The following is a 21,121-nucleotide window of genomic DNA, read 5'->3' on the forward strand; positions in this document are numbered from 1 at the left end:
TAACAAGGAGGCTGAGATCTGAGGATCTCGGTTCAAAGCCAGTGCGGGCAAAAAAGTCTGTGGGACTCTTATCTCCAATTAACCACCAGAAAACTGGAAATGGCGCTGTCCCTCAAGTGGTAAAGCACTCACCTTGAGCTGAAGAGCTGAGAGACAGTGCCCAGGCCCAGAGTTCAAGCCCCACAACTGACAAAAAGAAAAAAGAAATAAGACTTGTAGTAGTAATACAGTCCCTCTCAGCTGTGTATATAACATGCACCATCCTATCCATCACTGAACTGCCACTCAAGGGGCATCTGTCTTTGGGACAAAGATGTTCTTGTCCTCTTCCAGAAGGGACATTCTAATACACTAAGTTCCCAGAGTCATTGTATCTGTCTCTGGCAACAGTCATGATAACCACCTCTGAAAGGTTTTAATTCATGTTCAAATTTATTCATAGACCCACCTGATTACATTATAAACTTCTTGTCCTATAATTAACTTACAATAAGAACTCATATCTAAAATAAGATGAAAAATGAAATCAGTAATACACTCACAGAGAGAAAGGAAGAAAGCACACTGGGATTAAAGGTATGTACTACATGCCCAGCTAATTTACATTATTTACATTATTATTTGTCTTTTAACAATCTATATTCTACATGAGTGTTAATTCGATTATCTTGCCTCAGCCACACAAGACATAGCTTTGTGCATTTATTTCTAGTATCAGTTTTTTTGTTGTTTCTTTTTTTTGGGTCCGGTCATGGGACCTGAACTCTGGGCCTGGGCGCTGTCCCTCAGTTCTTCAGCTCAAGGCTAGTGCTCTACCACTTGAGCCACAGCGCCACTTCTGGCTTTTTTCTTTTTGCTTATGTGGTGCTGAGGAATCAAACCCAGGGCCTCATGCATGCAAGGCAAGTGCTCTACCACTGAGCCACCTTCCCAGCTCTCTAGTATCAGTTTTTAATGATTTGGAATTTTTTATTAGCATCCATTAGTTGTACATGCATACAATGTATCCTGATCAAACTCACCGCCACCCCCCCATCACTAACGTTTATCCCCTTTCTCCTTAAAGCAATTTCAACAGATTTCATTGTTCTGTGTTCATACCTGCAAACAAACGACTACCATTTTCATCTTCATTTGCTCTCTCCATTGGCCTTCCCTCCGCCCACTAGTACACTTAGCCCAACAAAAGCCTACTTTTATTTTTCTGCTACTTTTGTAACGTGCAGTAATTGTACAAAAGGACTTTACCGAAACATTTCAGACTTGCATATACTGTACTTTAATCAGAATAATTTTCTCTATTGCCTTCGCTTTCCCAGACTCCCACCCCACCACTGATCAACAGCTTTTATTGAGATGGAATCCTTTTTTTAGATTCTTGATTAATATATTTTAGTTGCACAAAGGGAATTTCATTGTGAAATCTCCATATACACATACAATGTACTCTATCAATCGTTCAAACTCATTTCTGGCTAATTTAAACAAATAAAGGCAGGACAGGTTAAGTCCTTGCCCACTCTTAAGATCAGGCCTGTTAGCAAAAGTCACTTGCATCATCTAGTGGCAGAAATGGTGATTACAGGCCCACATTTGGTTGCCGGTTCTCATTCCTGTGCATAGGACATGGACAGGTGGCTATTGAGCGCACGAAATGAAATGTGACATGCTCGAATTGAGATGTGCCATAGGTGTAAAATACACACTGGATCCCAAAGACTTATACTGACTACACGTTTTAATGATAATACTGGAGGTGGGGAAGCAGCAGAGATTAAACTAGACAAGTCCCCCCTAAGGCTAACTGCATCCTAGTTCCACTCGATAATGAGCAAGTCCCTTCACTTCTCAAGGCAGCTCCCTCATCCTTAAAATGGATCAGGGACACTTGTGTCATGCCATTATGAGGACTGAATGTGGCAGGGCATATGAAATGCCTGAGGCACAGTGGTTGTTCACTCAGGCAATTGGAAGTCTTCCCCTCGCAGCTGGTCAAAATGGTAGGAAAACTAGACGAGACAGCTCCTGGGTACTGTCAGAGAGTCTGCATTTATTTCCTCCTTCTCTCCCTTTAGCACTAAGTCTCAGCTAATCAACCTCCCTAGCTGTGGACTACCAGCTCCAGCTACAACCCTTCTGGCAACTCTCTGTGTCAACTGCACACAAGCACTAGGAACAACTCACAACTTCACCTGGGGTTTTTGCTTTTTGTAGTCCTGGGGTTGACCTTTCCGTCCAGTGTCCCTCGGTTCACACACTAGCTCCACCCCTTCCCTCAGTGAGCCCCTTCTGCCCCCACCACGGGCCACAAACTGTTCATCACTGCTACTGCTGCAGTGAGATCCCTAGATCAACAATTCCATCATCCACTGGGAACTAGTTAGAAATGCATCTTCTTGGGCTTCAGACCTACTGGACTTGAACCTCAGGGGTGTGGCCTGACAAGGTTTCAGCAAGACTCTGATCCATCCCTGTGAGTTTGAGAACTGATGTTCTTCACCTTCCTACCCCTACAGCTAGCCCCACCGCTCCCAGCTTTTGGGACAGAGAATCCTCCCCTTCCCCTTCTCTGCTCTCTGTCCCACATGGAGATGTATGTAGCTGAAGGCTCACCATCTCCTTCCTCCACATGCTACCATGACTGGGGCAATCCATACCAATGCCTCACAGCATTAAACCCGCAGCACTGCTGGTGTGTATGCCCACCACATTCCTATTTCCCACTCAACACTTTTAACATGACCACTTTATCCAGGTCCTAAAGTATCTATAAATTCAATATAATATGCAAGTCTTATTTTTCTTTTTCTTTTTTTATTGTCAGTCCTGGGGTTTGAACTCAGGGCCTGGGCTCTGTGCTCAGAGCCAGGGCTCTATCACTTGAGCCACAGCTGGCTTTTTTTTAGTATGGTAGTAAGGAATTGAGCCCAGGGCTTCATGCTAGGCATGCTAGGCTACATTAAGCCATATTCCCAGGCCCTCATCTTATTTTTACATTGTCAATTTTTATAGCCAAAGTTCATTTGTGCTAGATTCACTGTAAATGCTGTGATATTAACAACTCACGCCTGTAATCCTGGCTACTCAGGAGACTGAAATCTGAGGAATGCAGTTCATAGCCAGCCAGGGCAGGCAAGTCTGAGACTGTTATCTCCAATTAACCACCAGAAAACTGTAAGTAGCACTGTGGCTCAAGTGGTAGAGCGCTTGCCTTGAGCTGAAATGCTCAGGGACAGTGCCCAGGCCCTGAGTTCAAGCCACACAACTGACCAAAAGAGAAAAAAAAAGCTACTGGTTTTGAGCATCTTCTTTATTGACTACATCTACATGATCTAGATTTATAGTATCTCAAAGCTCTTATCAATACGTGATTTTATTAAAACTTCACAATAGCATGGACAGAGTAGGGAGGTCCTAATCATCTAGTTCCCTAACAAGCACACAAGTTACAGGAGTAACTACACAGTTATGGGGAGGCAGATAAAGGAGCCAAATCTTAAGATGCACATTCTCTTGGTGCGAGTTCCTTCAGCCAGTACCATCACCCAATTCACCATCATCTGTGCATGTCAACTGGGACTGAACTACTGTGCTCAGCCCTTCAAGAAAGAGGAACAATGCAACCTGACTGAATGAGACCTTGGCCTCTTCCAGGAGTTTCTGAGACTAAGAAGTGTGACATGTGGAGAATGAACCATAAAAAATCCCTCAACAGTGTTTAAGACTGAGCTGAAGGCAAACAAAACATGAATGAACTTTCTTGGTAGGAGTGCAGCATCTGCTTTCCCACCGACTTGTCCTCACAAGTAGCTGCAAGTAGCTGCTCACTCACTTGTTGACACAGCCCAGCCCAGTGGAGGGTTGAAGTTGGACTGTTCTGAGCATCACCACTGTCTAGAAGACGGTGTTTCCACAGAGGCATTTTCGGGGTCCCAGCGACAGAATCTTTCCTTCCCTCATACGAAGACCTTCCTTAACACACAAACATCCATAGAAATGAACCACTGAAGCCCCACCAGAGCATAACCGCCTCCATTCTCCTGGTTGGTGTATTGATTTCTTCTCTTGGTTCTCAAATGATGAAGCCTGGTAGGGAGGAAGTTTCCTGTGTGGATTAATTTTTTTTAACACTTATATTTAAGATGCTTACATTTGGGTTCATTCTTTAAAAGTAGATATCATACTTATGATATATCTACAGCTTGCTACATGCCACATGATGGTTCAATGAACAAGACACTGCATAGATGCTGGTTCCATAAGGTTATAACAGAACACAGAAAAAGCATTGTACAGAGATGAACACTGTTTCCTAGTGACATCTAACCTGCAGCAATCTCAGGTGCAACTTTACCTGTACAACTTGACCATGAGTCAAGGATCCCAGATGTGTCTTATTAATCAATGCATTTCTCATGCATGTTTGTGGTGGTGGCCTGATGCCAGTGATACGAAAGTGGAACAGCCACCATTATGTTTAGTACCTAATACTTGATGATCAACTGCTACTGACTAATGCATCTGCTGCTATACTATACCTTTTCATTGTCTGCAAGTATACTTCTACTTACAAGTTTATTGTAGAGCAGTAGCCATTATACCCTCCACAGCTCTCACATATACATCTCATGACTACCATCTTTTTTCACTGCATCAACAAGCCACACTTAGTTGGTGTAAGTTCATTCTATGATGTTCACACAACAGCAAGATTGTCTAGTGATGTGTTTCTCAGAATGCATCTTAGCATTAAGTAATACCTGACTGTGTATTTGCCCTCTGAGCCACTGCCAATGGACATGGATCGTAAAAATATGTAAGCGCAACCATCTCAGGTCAACCTTCACTTTGCAATTGCCATGGACATGAGTCAAAGGGTCCAGATGTTGTGTATGTGGACAACTGACATTCCCACCCCTGGGATGGCCGGCATACCATCCCCATGATGGATACTCTGTTACATGGAACAGCTCTTTCCTAGCCCCCTGACCCCATTTGTTTGGAATTTTTCCCTCTCAGGCTTATGATTTTTAGACATTTTTTTTTTTTTTTTTTTTTTTTTTTTTTGTCGGTCGTGGGGCTTGAACTCTGGGCCTGGGCGCTGTCCCTCAGCTCTTCAGCTCAAGGCGAGCACTCTACCACTTGAGCTACAGCGCCACTTCCGGTTTTCTGGTGGTTCCTGCCCGGGCTGGCTTTGAACCGCGATCCTCAGATCTCAGCCTCCTGAGTAGCTAGGATTATACAGGCGTGAGCCACCAGCGCCCGGCTGATTTTTAGACATTCTACTTCCTTTTTCTATTGCCCACAGATAATGATTCCACTAAATTAAAAATTCAACTGAGGCACTGAAAACAACAACTCTCTGGAAAGAAGCCAAGTATAGGAATGTACAACTGTGAAGGCTGTGAAGGTGGAGGCAGGAAAATCATGAGTTTGAGGCAGCCTAGGTTATACAGGGAGTTGCAGGCCAGCCTGAGCTACAAAAAAACCTTATCTCAAGAGAAAAGAAAAAGAAAAAAGACTTATCCATTGCACAACCTCAACTTTTGTCCCTACCTTTATTTGGGGGAATCAGGCCAGGCCTTGAAAAGACAATGTCCTCCATGCTGAAACCACTGGCTTGGGGTTTGTTCGTCCTCACCATTCCTGTCCTCAAGCTACATTTCTGGACTAATGTAGACATGAGCAAGTAGGTTGGCCCACGTCAGGAGGCAAAGTCAATTTAGGAGTCCAGTGGCTCCAGGCTTTCTTATTTTCTCTTCTTTGTTTGGAGACAGGATGGCCTCAAACTAAGATCCCCTTGCTTCAGCTTCTTCAGTGCTGGGATTACAGGTACGTACTGCCTTGCCCGGGTCAAACTCATTTATCAGCCAAAGCCCTCTCCTCCTGAACTCTCCCACCCAAGTGCAAAATATGTCATATAGGAATGACTTCCTCAGAGGCCTCACATTCCTCAGAACCAGAAGCATTCTTTCTTCAAAACAACCCATCGGTCAAAATGTGAACCAAGAGACCAGCCAAAGCCTGCAGATATGAAACAAAGGAAATTTAATTTCAAAATATTACATAAGTATAAAAGACATTGCATATGATTGTTTCTTTACAATTACATATTATATATATTATAAAATAAAAAGAAAATAAAAAATGGTGAAACCTTATTTTGGTGGTTGAGTGAGCTCAGAGGCATTTGCACTGTCCTTGCTACAAAGAAAGGCTCCTAGGGTAAGGGCATGCTTCCCCCACAGGTTCAACTGGACCCTAAACATGTCAGAGGCATGCTCAACAGCTCTTCAGCACACGCTATGGCCTCCCACACTGTGGTTTCCATGGTAACCCTAGCACTCAGGCTGTTTTTACTCCACCTCCTCTTGAGCCTTCCTCTTATCAACTTTACACGGATCTTAACATTAGTTGTCTCCAACAGCCAGCTTTTAGTGAATCTGCCACTGAGCAAACCACCACTGGATTCAAAAGCTTGAGCAATTTAGAAACCCATATTTCTCCCTCAGCTCTGGGACAGTCCTGCTGGCACCCAGGTTAGATCTCGGTTCTATCTTTAGTCTCAAGACCTCAGGGGGAGTGGACCAGGGATGAGTTTCTCATCTCAGGAATTCATTTCAAGAGTGGGAACTATTAGCCTCTGTGCAGAGCCCTGTACAAAGCAAGGAAGCCCCTCCCAAGGATGGCCTCCCAGTTCAGCATGGTCACATGGCCAGGTACTAGGGCACAGCCTCCAATACCAGTCTCCCTACTGCATACAGTATTATGAACCATTTGCTGACACAGGATCCTGTGAGGGAATCTGAATCCCTAGAGGAAAGAATGGCTCTACTCTGTCAACCTGACCAACAAAGCTCACTTGGAAAACCCAGCAACCACCAGTCAGTGAAACATGACCCCATCTCCCAATTGTCCCCTGTCCTTTCCGACTAACTATAGGAGACATGCAGAGCAAAGAGCTTTCCTTTGTGGTGGGCCAACTGTGAGTTCAGTTATAATTCAATACCCACTCCTCTAATATGTCCTGCACTCCTGCACTTGGACCTTCTGATCCTCTGCCACTGCTGAGCAGGGTTTCTAAACCAAATTCACTGGCCCCAGGGCAAAGTCCACTGCTGTGAAAGGCTAAAAACGCAGCATCTATGGCTTCCACTCACTCACTCAGTGCAGATGTGAATGAAGGAGGTGGTTTGCGTTTTTATGCTCGTGCCCTGGCATTGCCCCATAGTGACACACATCAAAACCAAAGACAACTCTAAAAAGGAATGAAACCTGAAAAGCCACAAGAAGAGGCATTTCCAAAGAAACTCTTCTAACATGAAAACACAACAAAACAATTTTAACACATATTTATATAGGTTAAAAAATTAAATACTGGCTCAAAAATAACAACTGCCATCATGTCAGAAGGGAGACAGCAACCTTCTGTGGCAACGGTTTTTCTCTGAGTTCCCTAGAAGATTCCACAGGATTAGAGTATTTACTATTACAAGTAGAAGGTTATGCAGCTTATTCCTCAACCTTGGCTCCCAACTGGATCACAGCTTCCCTAAGATAAAGCCCTTAAAACAAGAGAAAGCATATTCAATAAATAAACCAAACACTCATACCCAAATACACATGTGAACTGCCCAAGGGGTCCAGCTATCTAAAGGCATCTCACCTGCACCCTCACCGCAGAACACTACCTACCGCTGCTGATTCCATTCATCCAAACGGCATCTCCTTTGTCTCTTAACTCTCTCAAACACAAAACCAACTAGATGACAAGGGGGTATCAAGTCACTGCCATGCTCTCTCAACCTGAAGATAATCCATGCTCAACAGACCACTGTGCCACTCCAAGATAGAACACACGTAAGGAATAAACGAAGGAAACACACTACTTTGGAAGAGTTGAGGGAGAATACTACTTTGATGTATTGACACCAACAGGGATTTCTGTTTAAACTCACTGTTACCTGGTACAGAATTATTTTTTTTCCTTAACAAAAAAAAAAAAAAAAAAGTCCAGCAGAAGAGAGGGCTGATGGCCAGAAACAAAATCAAACCCTGCTGCACTGAAGTCATTGTTTTAGGATAGTGAAGATTTCCAACTGCCTAAAATTAGATCAGCAAACCGTATCTTGTTGGATACCTGCCTCCCCACAGTGGCCTGACTCAGCTTTTACACACAAGGCAGAAACAGTTATGCAGCTTAACAGCCAGGCACACACTTCAACATTTTCATCTGCCACGTGCTGCTCTCTGCACCGTGAATATAATTTCATACCAGATCAAAGCCATGTCTTTTCTTTCTTCACCATAAATACAGATGAACATATCCAATAAAATCGCCAAGTGCTCCAGCTCCAGCTCCAATTACTATCTGTGGCAGGAACCACTCCTGAGCACTGAGAAGCTCCAACTGCTTCCCAGTGAGAATGCTCTCCTCCAAATCCTATCAGACTCCAGACATTGCTACTCATGCCTTTCTCGTAACCCCACCTTCTCTCAGGAGATGCTCTAGTTGCACCTGATGCCTGGAAAAGTGCAATAGAATCCCATCCAAAGGAATATAAGCCAGCCAGTTCCTCCAGGCACACTCCTGAGCTTCCTGCCACAGTCAAAGATTTCTGTGAAGCAGTCAGTAACTTTTCCTTTCTTAGCAGACAAGTATTTCACATGGTTAGAGAATACTGAGTGAAGGAAATAAGCTCAGCGACCACACAACTACTTTCACATAACTGAGGAAAGAAGACAGTGAGAGATGGAGGAGGGAGAAAGAGGAAGGAGAGAGGGAAAAGCAAAAATTCAATAGAATACAATATTCTCCTTTTTTCAATACAATAGGTCAACTCCCCTATAATTGCAGACACAAGAAATAATAAAGAATTTCCAGAAAGCCATAAATTCTCTCAACACAAAAAGATACTAAGGAATATTGCCTCATAAGAGCAAGAGCTTTCCCAAAGGTTAAGAAGAAAAGGGGTTTAAGAGTATCCAGTTTAATAGTCCATTTGGATTACCAATCCAAAAAGAAATGGCTTTTAAAACAAAAAAGTGACAAATAACAACCAGTTACTCCTCAACATTATTAAAACAGAGAAAAGCCCGAAATATCAGTTAAAATTACTAATCCACTAAAATCAACAGTACTTCTGAAAAAATAATCACTGACAGTTGGGCACTGGTTTAGTTGAAAAAACAAACCTGGCCTAACAAAGCATACTGAATGAACACTGGAGCCTAGCGGGTACTGCTGATTTACTATACAACGTAAGTTGGTTGTTCTCTGGTTAGTGGTTTTCCCTTATAATACTTAAGAGAGAGAGAGCACAGCACTCTCTCAGAAGGCACAGCTTATAACTGATAGCCAGTGAGTGGGTTAGAGGTTATTCAGTCACGTATGGCATAAACTGGCTTTCACAAATCAAAATGCAGCAAGCAAACTGCAAGTCCCAACTTCGCAGTGAGCAGAAATAACACCTGGTCCACTAAGGAGAAAATTCTGGTGGATGACAGGAGAGGTCTAGATCCTTCAGAGGAATCCTAGGTTGAAGGAGAAACAAGAACATTAGATACATTTATAAATACTTTTTGCAAGCATTTTACCTAAAAGCTATAGAATCTATATTTAATATCTTCTGCAGATTGATCAAAATATTTAAGAATTTCACTCTCTACCAAGTAGAGACTCTATCGAGTCTGCTCAATCCAATCCCAGTTCATTAAATGTATTGATGGCAATAACACCTGCCATCAAGTAGGTGTACCTTTTATATGGGTGTTCCTCTTGTTAATTATGCATAACATCTCCTTCTTCCTCATAACCACCTGCACATGAGGCACTATTCCTGCCATGTTACAGACAGAGAAACTACAGCCCCAGATAAAGCTACTAAGCAGCAAAACAGGGAAATGGGCCCAAGTCTAAGTAAAGGAAGAGTTCATGCTCTTACCAGCATTACCTTCCATTGGCAAATGCTTACTCCATACTGAGTGCAGCACTGTCATACAAGAACAGAAGACAGAAGGCCACAAGTACATTCTATTTACTTTTTCTTTATTGTGGTAGTAGGATTAAACCCAGGGCCTTGCACATGGTAGGCAAATGCTCTACTGAGCTATATCCAAGTTCTACAAAGGGATTTCAATTCAACATGGCAGTTTTAATCAATGCATCCTAATCATGCATCTTAAGCAATGTCACTCCTTTTATTCCTCTGCTCCATCTGTCCCAACCCCTAAGAATATATTTTTAAATCTGACTCCTGTCTTCGGAAAAGAAATTAGATACCGAGAAAAGAAAATACTGCTAAAGTAAATCATACTAGATGTCCATACCTTAATAGTTTCAGTAAGAGTTCAAAGGGAAAAAAAGTAATTCTATCTGGCTGGGTTAGCCAGAAAAGGTTCCAGAGAAGAGAGGCAGTTTAGGCTGGGCTCTGAAGAATGAGAAAGATTGTGACAGCTGAAAAGAATGCCCAGTAATAAGTAGTTGTTCTCATCTGGGGGTGATTTTTCCTTCTCCCCCTCAGGACACATATGGCATTGTCTAGGGACAGTTTGGCTGTCATACTGAGGGAAGGGTTCCAGAGGCATGAACTGGGTAGAAGCTGTTAAACAGCATACAGAACAGCTCCCACAACAAAGAAATTAAAGCAAAATGTCAATATTGCTAAAGCTAAGAAATCCATGCTAAATGCAAGTCCTTTTCAATTATACTGTTAATGGTGATAATAAAATTATATCATCTTCTTCAAGGAGTGTGTGTTATTTTACTAACATCAGTGCCCAAAATATCTAGGATTCAATTCATTGTTGAATAAAAAACTGTGTGGTACCCACCTAAACTGCAGGCTTGGAGTCTAGAAGAGTTCAGACCTGGAAAGGCCAGTTTGGAAACTGTTGTCACACAGAAAACAGAACTGAGCTATGGAAGCAGACCAAGCTGCTAAAAGCAGGAAAATATAAGAGCAGAGAAAAGCAGAGAACTGAAGAAAAAAAATGTAAAATCACAACAGGTAGCTAGATGTGGTGGCGCTTGCCTATAATCCTAGCTACTCATGAGTTACAAATAGGAAGATACCAATTTGAGGCCAGTCTGGGCAATTTTTTTAAAATTAAAAAAGCTAAAAACAGGGAGAGGGAGGGAGGGTAGGGAGGAGAAAGAAGGAAGGAGAAGGAAGAAAAGAAGGAAGGAGAATGAAAGGAGGGAGGAAGAGAAAAAGAAAGAGAATCAGAGGAAGGAAGAAAATAAGAATAGTGTAGTGGGGCTGGGAAGGTGGCTCAGTGGTAGAGCGCTTGCCTTGCATGCATGAGGCCCTCAGTTCAACTCCTCAGCACCACATAAGCAGAAAAAGCTGGAAGAGGGGCTGAGGCTCAAGAGGTAAAGCACTAGTCTACAGCTGATAGAGACAGCGCCCAGGCTCAGAGTTCAGGCCCCACAATCGACAAAAAAAAAAAAAAAAAAAAGAATAGTACAGCATCTCATGATACAGGAAGTAACTGGGGGAGAGTAAAAATGCCATTGTCTAACCTACTCAAAGTCTTATGTTATCATGGACCCCTACTTTTCTGAAGAAATTCATTTCTTTCTTTCCAACGTAGAGTTGTCAAGATAAAAAAAAAAGTTTATATTTGTTTTGAACTTATTTATGAAGTATAATTAAGGTAACTGAAATACAAGTCCTGTCTAAGAAGGTAGAGATCAGTGTTTGTAGGGTCAGTGTCTGGAGCAACCGAAGGGCACTGCACAGTATAGCACATCAACCTACATCCCTTCTGACTACAACTGTATACACTGGGAAGTAAAAGAAAAAAATGCTACTCACTGAATAGATGCAGAAAGGAACTACATTCAGGAACAAAGAAGACAAAGTAAAATGAGTACCTTTTCTCCTCTCCTTCTTCCCCTCAGACCATTTCAATCTTGTTGGCGTCATGACAGCAGGAGAACCAGAATATGACTGTAATAAGAAAATTTTACAGTGCCTTACATGATCTAATGTCAATGTTACAGACTTTACTAACAGAGGAATTACTCATTCAATTTCAATGGGAGGAATTTGACCAAGCCTGGAATAGTTATACCTTACTTACCTTAACTGATTTATTGTTGATGTAATGAAGTAACTAAACCTAGGATACCTTGGACAACTACCATCCAGGCAATACAGAGCCAAGGAGACCCAGATAAAATGTTACCCACCTCATGGAGTCTCCCAGTAAGAATTAACTGCACCCTGCAATACTTGTTTATGTAGCTACTACATTGTATTGGTCATCATCATGTAACTAGCTATATTCTTCTTTTTTAGTGAATGAGTTAATAAAAATCTATAGAAAATCCAGGCGCCAGTGGCTCATGCCTGTAATTTAGCTACTTAGGAGGCTGAGATCTGAGGACTGTAGTTCATAGTACACCTGGGCAGGAAAGTCTGTGAGACTCATGTCTGAAATTAACCACCAAAAAAGCCAGAAGTGGGGTTGTGGCTCAAGTGATAGCAGCCAGGCCCTGAGTTCAAGCCCAAGACTGGCACCAAAAAAAAAAAAAAAAAAAAAAAAAAATCTACAGAAAGATAGTCAGTATAAATAAACATTGAAAGAATGCATGTTGAATGATGCAGAAAAACTGTAAAATAAATGACAATATACAAATGTCCTTCTTTTACAAATGTACACATACACACACAGAGAAAGAGTCCAAAGAATATTATCTTACTAAGTTCATATTTTCTTTGCTGGTGCTCTTCAATTCACTCATGGCCATAGACTCTCCAGTAGGGGACTTGTTTCTCTTTTCTGTCATGATCTGACTTCCCAGGACTTTGCGCTGATTTACAAACAGAATATATTTGATTTACAAACATTTACTGCATCACTACATAGCTATATTGACTTACAAAACGACAATTTTATTTTCTTTTTTTTTTTTTTTTTCTTGTCAGTCATGGATCTTGAACTCAGGGCCTGGGAGCTGTCCCTGAGTTCTTTTGCTCAAGGCTAACACTCCGTCATTTTAAACCATAGCTCCACTTCCAGTTTTCTGATGGTTAATTGGACATAAGAGTCTCACAGAGGGGCTGGGAAGGTGGCTCAGTGGTAGTGCTTGCCTTGCATGCATGAGGCCCTGGGTTCAATTCCTTAGCACCACATAGGCGGAAAAAGCCAGAAGTGGTGCTGAGTGGTAGGGTGTTAGCCTTGAGCTGAAGAGCTGAGGGACAGCGCCCAGGCCCAGAGTTCAGGCCCCACGACTAACCAAAAAAAAAAAAAAGAAGAAGAAGAAAAAAAAAGAAAGAAAGAAAGAAAGAAAAAGAAAAGAGTCTCACAGATTTTTTTTTTCCTGCCCGAGATGGCTTTGAACTGTGATCTTCAGATTTTAGCCTCCTGAGTAGTTAGGATTACAGGCATGGGCCATGAGCACCTGGCAAAGACTACAATTTTCTTATGTTAAAAAATACTTAGCTGGGTGCTGGTGGCTCACACCTGTAATACTAGCTACTCAAGAGGCTAAGAACTGAGGATCGCAGTTCAAAGCCAGCCTGGGCAGCAAAGTCTGTGAGACTCTTATCTCCAATAAACCACTCAGAAAACTGGAAGTGTTGCTGTAGCTCAAGTGGTAGAGCACTATCCTTGAGCTGAAGAACTGAGGGACAATGCCCAGGCCCAGAGTTCAAGCCCCACGACCAACAAAAAAAATTAAAAAAAAAATTAAAAATCCTTATAGGACTGGAAGTGTGGCTCACATGATAGAATGCTTGCCTAGCAAGTCAAATCCCAGAAGCACAAAAATAAAAAATAAACTCAGCTTTCTAAAAACTTGGAACAAACCCTCCCAGCCATATCATACAAAAGAGGCCACAGCATGTACCAAATACCTAGAATCATTGCTATTCTTTTATTTTTCTTTACTTGTTGTGGTGGTTGTTTGTTTTGTTGTAGTTTTGGGGAGTTTGTAGGAGGTTATTTTCTTGTTGTTTTTATTTTTTGTGCTGGTTAGTAGGGCTTGAACCTAGGGCCTCACGTGCTCCCTTAGCTTTTTCACTCCAAGTTTACACTCTACCAACTCGATCCACAGGCTCCATTTCTTTCTCTTTTCTTTTTTTCCTGGTTAATTGGAAGTAGAGCCTCACAGACTTTTCTGCGTAGGCTGGCTTCAAATCACATTCCTCTGCTCTCAGCCTCATGAGTAGCTAGGATTACAGGCATGAGATATCAGCACCTGGAAGTGAAGTTGTTTTTGTGTATTTTTTGTTTTTGTGGAGGTTTTTGATCAGTACGGCGTCTTGAACTCTGGGCCTAGGTGCTATCCCTGAACTCTTCAGCTCAAGGCAAGCACTCTACCACTTTGAGCCACAGCTCCACTTCCAATTTTCTGGGTTAATTGGAGATAAGAGTCTCTGGACTTTGCTGCCCAGGCTGGCTTTGAACCACAACCCTTAGATCTCAGCCTCCTGGGTAGAGGCGTGGGCCACCAGCGCCCGGCTGAAGTTGGTTTTTGATGTTGAGTTATAAATGTTCTTTATATATGTTAGATAGTAGTTCCTAACAAGATACACAAAATGCAAATATTCTCTCCCATTCTATAGGTTGCCTTTCACTCTGTTGAAAGGAATGGAAATTCTGATGGCAACCCAGTCTAATGTCCAAGAAGCTACTAGACTCAGGAGATTAGTATTGAAAGTAAATTCTAGACTTCTACAAATTATAATGACAAAAACTAGGGCTAAATGAATCTGCAACTGTTAACTTCAGCGTAACGGGGAAAAACTTGCAAAGTATTCAAAGGACTCCTTAGTGTTGATAAATTTATGTCTTAATCATGGTAATACAATTTAAAAAAAAAAACAGCAGAACACAAAATAGCACTAGTTTCTCTCCAAATTAACCTTGCCTTCATTTATACATGAAAATCTGGGCCCCATAACCAAGATATCTACTGCCACCTAATGGCAATATTCCTTAACTACAAATTAAAATCTGGAGATTTGTAAACTCAATCTGCAAACATAAAAATGGTAGTAACATCACAGAATCACAATATATTTGATCTAACAATGAATTTGATATGAGAAAAAACAATTAAAAATGTGAGGTGTCAAAGTACACCAGCCTATTAGAAAATCCATTTTTCTTCTTTAATTTTTTTAATTTAAAATTTATTGTAAAGGTGATGTAATTTATTGCAAAGGGTTATAGTTACATAAGTAAGTACAGTAATGAGTACATTTCTTTTTGAACAATGTTACCCTCTCCCTCATTTTCTCCCACTTCCCTCTTCACCCCAACCCCCTTTCCTTTACAAGTTGTAAAGTTCATTTCCAATATAGGGTTTAGTGAGTATCACTGTTTAATTGGTTCATACTTTGACCAACCAGAAAACCCATTTTTCTAATTTTCCTAATCATCTCTATTTCCTCACTACTCCACAGATATAGTAAATTGCATAAAGAAGTACAGTAGACCCTTGATAACCATAATACATGGTCCCAAGGAGACCACTGCTGAGAAAAAACCAGAAATGCTCAAGATACATGAAGTTCAATACTATATTACAGATGGCTGATCCTTTTTTCCCATAATACCACCCAACTTCCACCACAGACATGTTGGCTTTCCACAAATCTCAAATGTTCACTTTACTCTTAAAGTAAGAACACTAACTCTTCCCTTGTTTTGGGACATATTTTCACCAAACTATAAACAACAAAACACTCAGCAGATCACATGTGATTTCAACACAACTGACTATGTGGGATTGGCTGAGAGCTCTTCCACATCAAATAAAATGTGTTAGTTATGTATGGGAATTTAAAATTTTTAAGTTTTTTAATATGTATTTACTTATTCATTGATTTACTTTATGACAATTGATCAAAAGCTACAAGTAAGCCGGGTGCCAGTGGCTCACACCTGTAATCCTAGCTACACAGAAGGCTGAGTTCTGAGGTTCGCAGTTCAAAGCCAGCCTGGGCAGGAAAGGCCATGAGACTCTTAACTCCAATTAACCACTAGAAAACTGGAAGTGTCACAGTGACTCAAGTGGTGGAGCACTAGCCTTGAGCTGAAGAGCTGAGGGACAGTGCCCAGGCCCAGAGTTCAAGCCCCATGACCGACAAAAAAAAAAAAAAAAACTACATGTAATAAACCCACAGAAACAAAACAGTAGGCTTAGCCAGGCGCCAGTGACTCACACCTATAATCCTAGCTACTCAGGAGGCTGAGATCTTGGAATGATGGTTCGAAGCAGCCCAGGCAGGAAAGTCTATGAGACTCTTATTTCCAATAAATTACCAAAAAAAAAAAAGAAAGCCAGTAGTGGTGCTGTGACCCAAGTTGTAGAACACTAGCCTTTAGCAAAAGAAGCTCAGAGACAACACCCAGGCTCTCTCAAGCCCCAGTGCCAGCGAAAGAAGAAGGAAGGAAGGAAGGAGAGAAGGAAGGAGGGAAGGAGGGAGGGAGGGAGGGAGGGAGGGAGGGAGGGAGGGAGGGGAAAAAGAAAGAAAGAAGTAGGTTTACTCTTGTGAAGCAGGTCAGGAAATAAAATGGACTCTATACAGAAATGAAATTTCTCCTTATACCCAGAAGATAAAGAAAGGTTTTCATTTCTTTTACTTCATAGAGATCCTCCTCCATTTGAAACAGTAAAACTACAAAATAAAAGCTTTTTAAAATTCTCCCTTTATCTCCTAACATAATGAACTTAATACAGAGCATAAAATTGACTTCCTAAGTCAGAGTTAAATTTCCTCAGGATCAATACAGCTTACCTTAATTAGCCCACTAAAGGAACGCGAACGGGTCCTCTTCTGGACACGGGGAGTAGACGGTTCTCTGCCTGGTGTTTGGGTCAAAGACTGTTTATGAAACTAAAAGAAAACACAGAGGACATCTTATTAATATTCTCCCATCAAGTGATGCCAGAAAAGTCAAGAAATAAGTGAATCTGTACATATATATATATATAGAGAGAGAGAGAGAGAGACATATATACATATAGATAAGCAAATCATAAAGGAAGAAAAGATGCTTCCAAAAAGAAGTTAAACATATCAAATTACTCTGAAAGGTCCTGCAACTCAAATTCCTTGAATATGAAATTATCATCCCTATCTCATAGAAAAAGAAACTGAGACTTAGTAAGCTTAGGAGTTTGCCCACAATCTGCTAGTAAATTGTGACTTTTCTTTTACATAAAGTATCTTGGATATTAGAATTACTTACTGATACAACTTATACAGTCCTAATTTAACATAAATTTTATACCAGAATTTTTTTAAGTTATTAAAGCTCTTTAAATAGTGCTCACAATTGCCTGCTAGCAATATCACCAAAGAAAATAGATCAGAATGCAGACTTTCAATGTCCTCATCATCAGCTCTTTGTGTGGAGATATCCAAGATAGAAAAGGAGATATTGCATAGTCTTAGTCAATGCTTTGATTAGCTATTCATTTTCCCACTTTAATAATAATAATACAAGCTGGCACTGGTGGCTCATGCCTATAATCCTAGCTACTCAAGAGGCTGAGATCTGAGAATTATGGTTCAAAGCCAGCCAGGCAGGAAAGTACGTGAGACTCTTATCTCCAGTTAACCACCAGAAAACCAGAAGTGGGGCTATAGCTCAACATGGTAGAATCCTAGCCTTGAGTAAATTAGCTCAAGGACAGTGCTCAGGCCCTGAGTTCAAGCTCCACAACTGACTGAAAACAGAAAATAATACAAGCTAGGCACTGATGATTCATGCCTATAATCCTAGCTACTCAGAGGCTGAGACCTGAGGATCACAGTGAAAAGCCAGCCCAGACAGGAAAATCCATGAGAGTCTTATCTCCAACTAACCACCAGAAAACCAAAGTGGCACTGTGGCTCAAGTGGTAGAGCGCTTGCCTTGAGCTGAAGAACTGAGGGAAAGCATCCAGGCCCAGAGTTCGAGCCCCTCCACTGACAAAAAAAAAAAAATGATAGTAACAATAATAATAATGGCAACATAATACCTAGTTGAAATGTCAACTCTTCTGACTTTTCTAACTATACTTTCAACATTTCCAAACTATAAATTTGTGTACACTAACCTGTAGTCCCAGCTACTCAAAAGGCTAAGCTACTTGCAAGGAGTTTAAGGCAAACCTGAGCAGATCCTATCTCCAAAGAATGTATATAATATGATCATAAGTATGCAAAACTATAATCATAGGAAAAAGAATGAAATACCCAAAATTTATAACAATGAAGGAATGAGTGGTTTATTTTCTTCTTTACATTCTCTATAATTTCCTACTTTCTAAAAATGGCAAAAATAATGCTTTTCCTCTTTACTATATTTTTCCATGAAAGGAAATGCAGAAACTTACTGAAAAAGGACTTACAATACACAACACAAATTCAATAATGTTTAAATATTTTCCTCTTGTGACTGTCCACCAGGGCTCACTTTTTTTTTTTTTTTTTTTGGGTCCGGTCATGGGGCCTGAACTCTGGGCCTGGGCACTGTCCCTCAGCTCTTCAGCTCAAAGCTAGTGCTCTACCTCTTGAGCCACAGCGCCACTTCCGGCTTTTTTCTTTTTTTTTGCTTATGTGGTGCTGAGGAATCGAACCCAGGGCCTCAGGCATGCAAGGCAAGCGCTTTAACCACTGAGCCACCTTCCCAGCCCCAGGGCTCACTTTTTTTACTTTATTTTTCTCAGTAAAAACCAGTAAACCTGGGGGCTGGGAAGGTGGCTCAGTGGTAGAGCGCTTGCCTTGTATACCTGAGGCCCTGGGTTCAATTCCTCAGCACCACATAAGAATAAAGCCGGAAGTGGTGCTGTGGCTCAAGTGGTAGAGCGCTAGCCTTGAGTTGAAGAGCTGAGGGACAGCGTTCAGGCCCAGAGTTCAGGCCCCATGACCGGACCCAAAAACAAAAACAAAAACAAAAAAAAAACCAGTAAACCTCTATTTTTCTTCCTACCACCCCATCTCCTCTCATCCCTCGCCTCATTTCCTTCCCTCTGTGTCCTTTTACCCTTTTGTTTTTTTGTAGGAATAATCTTACCCTCTTGTATTTTAGTTTTTCCTATTACTTAATGTCTGAGATACAAGTGAAGGAAAGAAGAAAGTACAAAGAAAATACAAAAAAAAAAATTGTTTAAAAAAAAAAAGTCCTGGGGCTGGGAAGGTGGTTCAGTGGTAGAGTGCTTGCCTTGCATGCATGAGGCCTTGGGTTCGATTCCTCAGCACCACATAAGCAGAAAAAGCCGAAAGTGGCACTGTGGTTCAAGTGGTAGAGTGCTAAGAGCTGAAGATCTGAGGGGCAGTGCCCAGGCCGAGTTCAGGCCCACAACCGACCAAAAAAAAAAAAAAACGTCCAGTACTAAAATTTAAAAAAAGGTCAGTTTAACACTTTCTAATATTTGTTTATACTTGGCCCTGTGCTTGAGATTAGGTATAAATAGGTAGGTAGAATGATACCTTTACCAGTTGAAGAAAAGCCCCAAAGGCTGACAGCTGTAGTTTGGATTTGAAATGCTTCATGGGTATCCAGCCTAAATTCTTTTTTCTTTTTTGCCAGGCCTGGGACTTAAACTCAGGGCCTGCGCACTGTCCCTGAGCTTCTTTTGCTCAAGGCTAGCACTCTACCACTTGAGTCACAGCGCCACTTCCAGCTTTTGCTGTGTATGTGGTACTGAGGAATCACTCAGGGCTTCATGCATACTAGGCAAGCACTCTACCATGAAGCCACATTCCCATCCCAGAAGTAGAACTCTTAAGAGTAAGACCTAGTGGGAAAATCCAGTTCATTGGAAGTATACCCTGAAAGGGGTCAGTAAGATCTTGGTCTTTTCCTCCTTTTTTTCCTCAGTTGGCAACCATGAGGAAAAAAGCTTTGCTCCTAACTTTATCTGCTTTACCAAAGATCCAAAAACAAGAGAGTCGCCAATCATATATTGAAACTCCAATCTGAGAGCCAAAATAAACCTTCTCTTATCAAAAGTTAATTATTTCAGATATATATAGTAAGATATATATATTTACTATATACATGGATAGTATATGTATTATATATATGTGTATATATATATTTGTGTGTGTGTGTCTGTGTGTCTGTGTGTCTCTGTGTGTGTGTGTGTGTGTGTGTGTGTGTGTGTGTATATATATATATATATATATATATATATATATATATGGAAAACTGACTAATACAGTGACCCTCCTGTTCAAATAAAACTCAAAAGAAGGGCTGGGAATGTGGCTTAGTGATAGAGTGCTTGCTTAGCATGGGTTTGATTCCTCAGTATCACATAAACAGAAAAAGCCGGAAGTAGTGCTGTGGCTCAAGTGGTAGAGTGCTACCTTGAGCACAGAGAGGCTCAGGGACCAGGCCTAGGTCCTGAGTTCAAGCCCTAGGACTGGAAAAAAAAAAAAAAAAACAACTCAAAAGAATTGAGACAAAATAAATTCTTGAAAAACCAAACTATCAACTGAGCAGGAATAGCACCTAAAAGTGACAAATGAATGACCTAATTTTGCTCCAAAATTCCAAAATAAACAAATTTGGCCACTAGAATTGCTACTTTCTAGTATCAGAATAGGACTCTAATTTAGTGTTCTAGTTGCAAACAGCTCCACTAATCAGTTACTACTTATGCTCTGCTATACCAGCTACTCTACACAGATTTCCTCTACCCTTTTCAACTTTCACACACAAAAACTACTATTACCATTTCCAAACCAAAAAGTCCAATTCAGAAAGACATATATTTGCCAGGTGCCAGTGGCACACACCTCAGGAGGCTGAGATCTGAGGATTAAGGTCTGAAGCAAGCCCAGGCAGAAAAGTCCCTATGAGACTCTTATCTCCAATTAACTACTCAAAAACCAGAATTGGCATTGGGGCTCAAAGTGGTAGAACACTAGCCTTGAGCAAAAGAGCTCAGGCAGGGACAGAGCCCAGGCCCTGAGATCAAGGTCCACAAATGGCCAAAAAAAAAAAAGTTACATGCAAGAAAAAAAAAAATCCAAAGGATTTAAACCTTAGAACATATACCGTAACTACGGTTTTCTCAAAACAAAAACTACACTAACCATACTACTCTGTAACTGCAGAAACACAAACACATCCACTTTTCCTCTAAATGAACAGCAGCACATTG

The 21,121-nt window shown here is 41.2% G+C and overlaps 1 protein-coding gene across 1 annotated transcript in view; it reads right to left on the bottom strand.

Moving 5' to 3' along the window:
* Positions 1–6,031: 6,031 nt before the first annotated feature.
* LOC138830118 (rho GTPase-activating protein 19) overlaps positions 6,032–21,121 on the bottom strand; it is a 40,312-nt gene continuing 25,222 nt past the window's right edge. The window contains exons 9-12 of the mRNA XM_070026525.1: positions 16,758–16,856; positions 12,710–12,820; positions 11,879–11,954; positions 6,032–9,534 (exon numbers count right to left, since the gene is read on the bottom strand). Of these exons, the coding sequence (XP_069882626.1) occupies positions 9,524–9,534; positions 11,879–11,954; positions 12,710–12,820; positions 16,758–16,856 (297 nt within the window). The 3' untranslated portion in view covers positions 6,032–9,523. The remainder of the gene's footprint in view (positions 9,535–11,878; positions 11,955–12,709; positions 12,821–16,757; positions 16,857–21,121) is intronic.

This window comes from Dipodomys merriami, unplaced genomic scaffold, assembly GCF_024711535.1.
Source record: "Dipodomys merriami isolate MVZ:Mamm:240054 unplaced genomic scaffold, mDipMer1.0.p SCAF_184, whole genome shotgun sequence".
NCBI lineage: Eukaryota > Metazoa > Chordata > Mammalia > Rodentia > Heteromyidae > Dipodomys > Dipodomys merriami.